Below are 10,061 nucleotides of genomic sequence, written 5' to 3' on the forward strand. Positions count from 1 at the left end.
AATTTTCTCTGAAGTTTGTTTCCAATTAGTATCATTTAGATGAATTTTATTTTCCTTATTTGAATTTTTTCTCTCAGTGAATTTTGTAACATTTCTCTAATAAAAGAGTCTCCTGTTACAGATTGATAACAAGCAGCTAGTCAACCCATCTGAGGAGTTCTGTCTTGGCAAAAAGACGAAGAAAGAATTAAAAAAGGCAATTGTCATATTCAAGGAGACATTACAAGATCCATCTGAAGATGGAGGGAATGAACAAAAAATAAGGCAACACAGAAGAATACGAAGCCAACAATGGACAAGAACATCAAGCAAGCAGCACAGAAGAAGAAACCACCAAAGAAAGTGAAGAAATAGAACCAGAAGACAAAGAACAAAATGAACAGAAAGAAGAAGACAGTGAACAAGAAGATGAAGATGAAGATGAACAAGAAGAAGAGAACAAGGATGAAAGTGATGAAGAAGAAAATAATGAGCCGATGGACCAACAACATGATGGCATTTGTGGCTCAACAATGCATCAGCCTGAAGAATTTGAGGAATCAAAGGATGCCCAAATTGCTGATCTACGTCAAAGACTGAAGGCACTGTCTCAATCTAAAAAAGAAGAAGACAGAAATTGGATGGAATTACTTGCTGAAAAGGATATTTCAATAAGAATCCTGACATCACATAACTCAGAACTTCAAGAAAAAGAAAGCACAATCCAAATGAAACTAAGGATGTTGGAGGTTGAAAAAGCAGACGATGCAAAAACAATTCAACAGTTGAGGTGTTCAAATTCAGAGCTTGAAACTGAAAATGCCAAATTGCATGAACAAGTTCAAGAACTATCTGTCCAACTAGCAACACAACCATACCGAACACCAACACAACTTCAACCACAAGGTCAGTGAAAATCTTGAGCCACAAAAAGTTATGTCCTTGTGCCATCATAACTCAGAGAAATTTCTATTTATTATAATTTTCTCTGTCATTGGTAATTTTCTCTGGAAGTTATATCTCTCTCAACACATTAGTTATATTTCTACTGCTCATTTCATTTCTCTGTATATTTTCTTATTCCATTTTTGGGGCTTGTTTGATTTTCACTGTGTATAGTTGGAATGCAACTGGAACAACAACCAACAACCCAACAAGAGCAAATGCCACACAAACAACAACCGAAACAAAAGAAGAAACTCTATGGTAACTGCAAAATATTGAATTAAATAAATTTACATATTGAAATATCATCTGTTGCTTCAGAGAAATTTCACTTTTCCTAATATTTTCACTGCCTACAGTCAAAAAAGATCCAACCTCAATGATAAAAAATTTAAAGGCAAAAGAAAGGAAGGAAAATCAGCATGATCCAGAATTCCAATATCCGAAAGTTGCGAAAGTGACTAGAGCTTCAAAACAAGCTGCAAAACAAGTTGAGCAAAGCACGAAGGACAAAGAAGTGCTTGATGCTGATGCATACGTCTTGCCTCAACCTATAAACATCACAAAATCTTGGGTCTTTCCACAAACTCTTCCCATTTCAAGATTGATAAAAGATCATATAAAAGACATCTTGCAGCACATATCAAATGTGTCTGGGCTTGAGCAAGTACAACAAACAAAATAGAACATAACAAACAACAAATTACAAACTTATGTTGCATTAACAACAATTCAATCCCTTCTTTGTCATCTTGTAGAGCTTTAATTTGGACAAGTGAGTTGAATATCATTACCTTTGAAGACATTGGAAACCTCATAAAGCAAAAAGAAATTGCCAACAATGTAAGTCTTTCCCTTTCATCAACATTTCTCTGCAATGTTCCATCAGCCTTTATAAAACAATATTACAAATATAAATCATATTTTTCAGGTCATTGATGGCTATGGAGAGATCCTTTTGGCTGGCCAAATGAGAGAGAAACAACAACCAACCTCATTTTTTTTCACATCCATGTGCTTAGTATGTTACTACTATTTTATTTGATTTTCTCTAGAATTTACTTTCTACTTTCTCTTCTTAATATACTTCTTGAAGTCAGTTGTGTCACTAACAAAACCATTTTTTGATTTTCTCTGAGCACAGAATTTCATCAACATGACAGAAAATCAAAGTTTTCGAGTGTCCTTATTTGACAAGCATATTGAAACAGCATGGAGGAACTATAGGTTCCTCCATTTCCCAATAAATACTGGAGGTAATGAGAAGTCCACACATGGAAATCACTGGACCTTGCTTGTCCTGGACAAACAAGACAATTTATGGAGGTTCTACAACTCACTGAGGCCAAGGAGGGATGATGCAGAAGACAAATATGTCAAAGATGCAAAACAATTGGTAACGAGTGCAAATTTCTCTGATCCATCATCATCTTTATGTGATGATAATTTTCATAGAATCCCATTGACTTGTCCGTAAATTTCTCTGTTATATAAAAATTATTTTTTTGCAGCAAGATTACGTGGAGAATTTTTTGAAAGCTTGTCTTGAAAGAGACGCTCAATCACAACCCTCTTTCAAATTAATTAACTCACAAAACATAAGTTATGACTTTGAGTATGTCAACAATGCTCCACAACAAGAAAGCGATTCGTAAGTTTCATACATCTATAAATAAGATAATTTCAGTTGTATGTTTCTTAAAATTAACCATACCTATAATTTGTATGCAGTCTGGATTGTGGCCTCTTTGTCTGCTATATAATGAAACAATATAGCAAGCATGAACCTATCAGCTCCAAATTGTCCACACAAGAGATAAGGTTGATGAGGGCAGAACTCATAGAGAGATTTGTGACCGAAGTTGGCCAGTCATGGACTGAACCAATTGAAATACCCCCAGAAGAACCACAAATGTAATAGTGAAACTAGTGAAAGGAAGACAATGCACATATCCACACAGAGAAAATTGTCTCACATATATGTATATATCCTTTCTTGTTGATACATTGAAGGAATGATGATCCTTGACGTATATGTATATATCCTTTCTTGACTAATCTAAATTTCATTTTTTTTTATTGTTATTCACAGAGAAAATTGTCTGCAGAAATTTCTCTGGTATAAACTACCAGAAATTCACAGAGAAATTTAACTTGTATCGTCCCAAGGGGATGCCTATATGATCATGTAATCTGTAAAACTTTGTGTTGGTACAAAACAATCATCAAACTCAACAAAACACAAAGCACACAGTAATTTTATCTGCCACTGGAAAATTTCATTGCATGAATTTCAAATTTCAGAACACAATACCCATATAGTTTTCTCTGATGGTGAAAAATTTCTCTGGATGAAAATTTCTCTGGCTTTGACACAAATTTCTGAGTTCAAGTGAGTCCAGAGAAATTCTTCCCTGGTCCAGAGAAATTCTCAACTCAGAGAAATTCCAAAAGAGCTTGATTTTGTTTCTTGGTTGTACAATAATTTTTTGAATGCTCTGTCTGCTGTGCACATTTCTTGAAATGACTGATATGAAGCTACCAGAAATTTACAGATAAATTTAACTCATATCTCACCAAAGAAGGTGCCTATATGATCATTCAATCTCTAATGCACTGTGTTAGTACAAAACAATTATCAAATTGAAAAAACACAATCCACACAGTACTTTAGTCTGCCATTGTCAAATTTATGTGGATGAATATGAAGCTTCAAAACACAACACACAGAATTTTCTCTGCCATAGGAAAATTTCTCTGGATGAATTTGACAGGTACTACAAACCCACTGTCTATAGTATATATCAACAAACACACTTTAACTGATATTGAAAAATTTCTCTGGATGAATTTGATTGATATTATTATATACACTGTCCAAAAAATAAATTTCACAAAACAAAATACACAAAGTAATCATCAAATGTATTATTCCATCAATAAAATGTATAATCCTCAACTATTTAACAAAGGTTCCTTGCATGTCCTCTTATTATGGTGACCAATACTCTCACAACGACTACACTTAATCACCCTTTTAAACTCTCCAGTAGAAGCAATTTTGTTCTTCTTCGGCCTCCCAGCAGGTCTCTTGCTCAATGGAGGTAAAATCATAGCATCTTCAATGCTACACACAGGTTTTTCAACAGTTAGAACTGGGCCAATCGAAAAGGAGTATGCTTGACGATACATATCAGCATGAAAAAATGGTTCAACAAATGAATTCAAATTCTTTCCACTCCTAAAAATTACAGCAACAGCATGTTGATATGGATACCCATTTATTTCCCATTTTCGACATGAACAAGTTCTCAACCCAAGATCAACCATAACCGAAGGAAAACAATGCACTTCAAAGACATTATCAGATGATAAACTCACATTCCATGTCCTCCCGTCCAAAAAAGACTTCTCCAACACACTATCCATACGAGGACACAAAATTTTATTCCATTTACTAGAGAGCAGCCTCCTATCAGACCTCATATTCATGATTTGCAACCGTATCATGTCCACCAAATTTGTTATTGGCAAGTGCCGAGCTTCTCGTATCCATGAATTGAATGACTCAGCAACATTTGAATACATCTCACCATAACGTTTCCCTGCAAAATATGCATCACTCCAATTTTCATATGGTAAACTTCTCAAGAAAACACTCACAATGTCTCCTCCCACACTTTTTAACTCATTTAACTTGAAATGAAATGATGCCTTTGTTAGAGCATATGCACATTCTGAAAACTTGGACACAATCGTCTCCCTAACCAAATTTGTGTTTCCACATGACAACTTATCCCTCAAATTTCTCTTTAGATGTTCTAGACAAAATCCATGAAAGCAGTTAGGGAAAAACCTAGCAATTCCCTCCACAATTCCACAATGTCGATCTGATATGAAACTTATCACCCTTTCTGATCCTAATACTCCATATAAATGTTCAAGAAACCAACACCAATTGTCTTTATTCTCAGCATCAACAACAGCAAAAGCTACAGGAAAAAAACCTACAAAACAAATAGGAACAAGCATATTAGGTACACACATGCAGAGAAAAATAGAACAATAAACAACCAGAGAAGTTTGACACTGCCAACATCCAGAGAAAATTCACACATTGGCAACATCCAGAGAAAATTGAATAAGTGACCAGCTACAGAGAAAATTCACACAATCATAAGATACAGAGAAAATTCACTTAGTGACCACCTACAAAACAACAGAGAAAAATAGAACAATAAAACAACCAGAGAAGTTTGACACTGCCAACATCCAGAGAAAATTCACACATTGGCAACATCCAGAGAAAATTGACTTAGTGACCAGCTACAGAGAAAATTCACACAATCATAATATACAGAGAAAATTCACTTAGTGACCACCTACAGATACAATTCACACAATGACAACATCCAGAGAAAATTCATACACTAACAAAAATCCATTGAAAATTCTCACAGTGGCCACAACAATACAAAATCCACACAGTGGCCAAAACCAGACAAAATTCACATTCACTCAATTCCTACATGTATAGAAAATTCACATACTTAGATAAAAATAGATATATTTACAATTACCTTCATTCCCATCTTTCCCTGTTGCAGCAAGCATAACTCCTTTGTATCGTCCTTTCAAAAATGTTTCATCAAGAAAAAGCAATGACCGACAATATTTGAAACCAGCAATGCATGCATGAAAAGCCACAAACACTCTTTTGAAACGCTTGTTATCTTCAAAATCTAACTCAAAACGACTCCCTGGATTGTTCTTCAATGCCTCATCAAAATACCACCGTAATTGATCAAATGACAAACAAGAATCCCCATATGTACTACATTTTGCTTTTTCAACACTCAACCAACCACAGTTATAACTAATTGAGACCCCATACTTGTCTTTCATTTCTTTCACAACATCCACTGGACGAGTTAAAGGTTTTGCACTTACCTCTTCAAGTATCAGCCCAGAAACCAAGCTGGAAGTCATCCTCGAATGTTTACTCATACAAACCGCCACACCACACGTATGTTCATTGTTCAAAGTCCTTATGTAGAAGAACCCATTTGTTTTTTCAACAGAAGCATGTACACGCCACATACATCCCCTTGATTCCTTATACGCACATTCTGCCGTAACCCTCAGCTTGTCATTTTTAACATACGTAAACTGAAAACCAACCTCAATAGCATACTTGCATAAAAAAGTACGGAACTCAACCACACCACCCTCAAACTTTTGTCCAACACTCGTAATATTATTCCGCCAACTAGCCGACAATAACACCTTTTCTTGGTGAGAACAAAACTTAGAGAGTGAATTCCTTTCAACATCCACCAGCCTATCACACTCACCATCCACAACATCTACCCAATTAGACCCCACTTCATCCTCTTCATCAGAAGTACTACATCTACTAACTGAAACATCAACTATATCAACACCGCGTGCACAAACAACCCTCAACATATTCAGAAAATCAATATTATTTCGAACCATACAATTCGGATGGCCCAAAATAGAATATGAAATACACATAGTCTCAGGTTTCAAATTCTCCCATGTTTTACACAAAATGCCAACCAATTCCTCAAAATTCAATTCGCATGAAACATTAATGACAATAGTATCATTCCCATATTTGCACAGCAACAACACTGCACTGTCCATTGAAACTGAAACAAAAAACAACAAAAAAAATCACAGAAACACTTCACAAGAACAACATAAATGTCCAGAGAAATTTCTAAAAATTATAATTTTCTCTGAACTTAAAATAAAACTTCAAAGACATCTACAAACTGATATTCACCTTCAAGATGATAAAAAACAAAATCACAGAAACTTAATGAATCACAGAGAAATTTACTGCTAACAATTAAACACAATTATAGAAAAAAAATCACATAGAATACAAGTCCAGAGAAATACTTTTCTCTGAACTACAAACTGAAAGTGAGTAACAAACTTACAATTTTCTCTGAACTACAAATACAAGTATAGAGAAATTTATGAACTTACATTCACCTTCTCATATTCTATCTCCATTACAAACTTCTAATAATATGTCCATATGCACTTATAATTTCCTCTGGACTACACAAACAATAGTGCAGAAAATGAAATTTCTCTGGTTTGAAAAAACATAGAACACAACTATAATTCATCAGCATGTTGATAAAAAACAGAGCACCAAAAATGAACTCTAAACATCAAAATCACCTACACTGTCAACACTATCTGAAATTGATCAAAAAACAAAGAATGAAAAATTAATTCCAAAAATAAAAATCAACTCTATCAAGCTGGCCTCTCTCTAAACAAAAATCAAAATCCATTTAGAATCTAAATCGAAAACAAACCTAATTCAACTCAACTCAAAAACCTACGCAATCAACACACTGTCAACACTCTTTCAAATTGATTAAAAAACAAATAATAAAAAATTAATTCCAAAAATAAAAATCAACTCTATCAAGCTGGCCTCTCTCTACACAAAAATTCAAAACAAAAATCAAAATGCATGTGCTATCTCCATCGAAAACAAACCTGATTCAACTCCACTGAAAATCTACGCGATCAATACACTATCACACCACTCAAATCTCCGACGAAATCTCCAACAAAATCTACACGATCGTAGCAATCTTTCTCGTCAACTCCACTGAAATCTCCGACGAAATCTCCACCATAAAATCTCCACTGAAATCTCCGACGAAAACTCCGACAAAATCTCCACTTCAAATTCGGTTTCCAAAATGTATCAGTTAAGTCAATCATATAATATTCAAACAAATTTATGTTATAAACGAAGGGTAATTTAGGTACTTTATAACCTAAAATAAATTTGAGGGACCTTAGCCATCAAAACATATTATAAAGGACCTCTCCTCATATCAAAAGTAGAGGAGGGACCTTAGGCCAATTTTCCCTAAAAACAATAATTAGACTTTTATATGCAAATTATGAAAATAAAAATAATTGAGACCAACAATTTAAGTCTCACAAATTTATTACAATAATATGCAAATTATCTATCAAATTTTAATTTACCACAAATTCAACCATATAACGTTCAACTCCCCTCCTAGAGTTGAAAATTTAGACAAACTCAACCTATGCAACTTGATTGAAGCTTAAAATTTTTTAAGGATTGGGCATCATATATTTTTAATTTGGTGAAGGCCTGGTAGAAATTCTAATTATATTTGGATGGATATGGGCAGATATGTTAAACAAGGGTATGGCTTCTGTGCAGTCTGTGATCGGACTGGACTGTGCTGTTGGGCCTATGGATGCTCACCACGGATCCCGTTTTGATAATCTAAACCGTTCAATGTGTAGAACTTGTCGAGTACTATATACCTACAAAAAATCACGTTGATCGGATATCGATAGTTATGTGATCAAAATAGTTTTTTGTCAACCGTTAATTTGTTCACCGTCTAATTTTTTTAATACGAAATTGATTTGATCATATAGCTATCGATATCCGATGAACGTGACTTTTTATAGGCATATAGTGCTCGACGAGTTCTACACATTGAACGGTTCAGATTATTAAAACGGGACCCGTGGTGGGCCCCCACGAGCCCAACAGCACGGTCCAGTCCGATCCTAGATTGGACAGAAGCCATACCCATTAAACAACCCAAGCAAATCCAAAACTAAAATTATATATATTAGAATTGCACAAGCATCCATTCAATCTATCAAAATTGAATGACCCAAATCAATTCATCACAAAATGAATAGTTTTAATGGTCTGAGCAGACGAATGCAGATATATTTGTCCCAATCTACCTAAGTTTAGACGGATGACGGATGAAAAACCACCCAACCCAATCGAATCCGTCAACACCTCTAAGAAAAATTGTGTTATACTTTTGTGTTTTGAGTGTAATTATATTTACTATTTATGAAGTTGGGCTTTTGTTTTTATTATAAAAAAGAAGAATTTTTTTTTTTTGGGAGTCTCAAAATAATAAAGATTTACTAAAAAGTAGTTTGAAAAAATGGCCAAAACAGCATACTCCAAACCATCAAACCGATTCTCATCCATCGTTCAAGCCGCTCAATCCGTATTAGCTACTAAGTAGACAGATGCAAACTGATTTTTTTCAATCCACCTAAGTTTTGACGGATGGCATATGGTAGGTCACCTGATCCAACCTGATCACGAATGTATCAATATATATAATTAATGGGGTTTTTAGTTTAAGGTCGCTGATTTTAAAATTTTATAAAATAAATGACGTGCAATATTTTTATAGTAGTTGTGGTCCCTCAACATTTTCATCGAAAAATTTCAGCATAGATCTTCAAAGAGAAATTTCACAATTTTTGTTTAGCTTTACAGAGAAATTTCAGCTTGTCACAGAGAAAAAAGAAAAAACATATTGAAGGACCTTAACTAATAAAAATATATATATATTAGATATGTCCAACTACTAAAAGCTGGAGAGAGATATTTCACTAATTTTTTCTGTAATTTTTTAATTATTTTTTTGAAACTATAAAAAAATTAATTAAAAATTCAATATCATTGAGCAAAATGTCATTGCTGAAGTTTATCCAATCTGATTTTTTTTCCTTTTTGAAAATGTTTAAAAAAAAAATGCACTTAGAAAGGAATAATCGAATAAGTAAATATTAGAAAATTTTATTTTTAGAATGACATAAAATAATTTAAATATAATTTTTTAGAAATTATTTTAATTTAAAATTTGCAATAAAATATTTAAATAGAATAAAAATAAAATTCTCACAAAATAAAAGTATATGAATGGAAAAAAAAAAGGTAAAAAGAATGTTCAGAGTAGTATTTTTATTCGATTTGAAAATAATTCTAAATAAATAATAAATTATCACATATATAAAAATGTTATCGATCATAAAAATTTACTCAAAAAATGAGTGTATATAATATACTTAAATTTAAAGGAGAAAATTGGCCTAAGGTCCCTCCTCTACTTTTGATATGAGGATAGGTCCTTTATAATATGTTTTGATGGCTAAGGTCCCTCAAATTTATTTTAGGTTATAAAGTACCTAAATTACCCTTCGTTTATAACATAAATTTGTTTGAATATTATATGGTTGACTTAACTGATACATTTTGGAAACCGAATTTGAAG

The 10,061-nt window shown here is 33.4% G+C and overlaps 1 protein-coding gene and 1 long non-coding RNA gene across 2 annotated transcripts; both read left to right on the plus strand.

Moving 5' to 3' along the window:
* Positions 1-277: 277 nt before the first annotated feature.
* On the plus strand, positions 278-1,223 carry LOC145799058 (uncharacterized). The gene is made up of 2 exons (XM_082888624.1): positions 278-885; positions 1,099-1,223. The coding sequence occupies exons 1-2, from the start codon at positions 477-479 to the stop codon at positions 1,206-1,208; spliced, it is 519 nt and encodes a 172-aa protein (XP_082744750.1). The 5' UTR covers positions 278-476; the 3' UTR covers positions 1,209-1,223.
* A 632-nt stretch (positions 1,224-1,855) lies between these two features.
* Positions 1,856-2,523, plus strand: LOC145799059 (uncharacterized). The gene is made up of 3 exons (XR_014341055.1): positions 1,856-1,945; positions 2,069-2,320; positions 2,436-2,523. It is a non-coding gene; the product is annotated as an uncharacterized LOC145799059 (long non-coding RNA).
* The last annotated feature ends 7,538 nt before the right edge of the window (positions 2,524-10,061 follow it).

This window comes from Camellia sinensis, chromosome 9 (assembly GCF_055761805.1).
Source record: "Camellia sinensis isolate YWXY chromosome 9, ASM5576180v1, whole genome shotgun sequence".
In the NCBI taxonomy this organism is placed as follows: domain Eukaryota; kingdom Viridiplantae; phylum Streptophyta; class Magnoliopsida; order Ericales; family Theaceae; genus Camellia; species Camellia sinensis.

Excerpts from the sequence above, each read along its gene's own strand:
- LOC145799058 (XM_082888624.1), top strand. The coding sequence starts at position 477 with ATGGACCAACAACATGATGGCATTTGTGGCTCAACAATGCATCAGCCT. Across the intron at positions 886-1,098 it reads AACACAACTTCAACCACAAG|TTGGAATGCAACTGGAACAA; the intron begins GTCAGTGAAAAT and ends CACTGTGTATAG.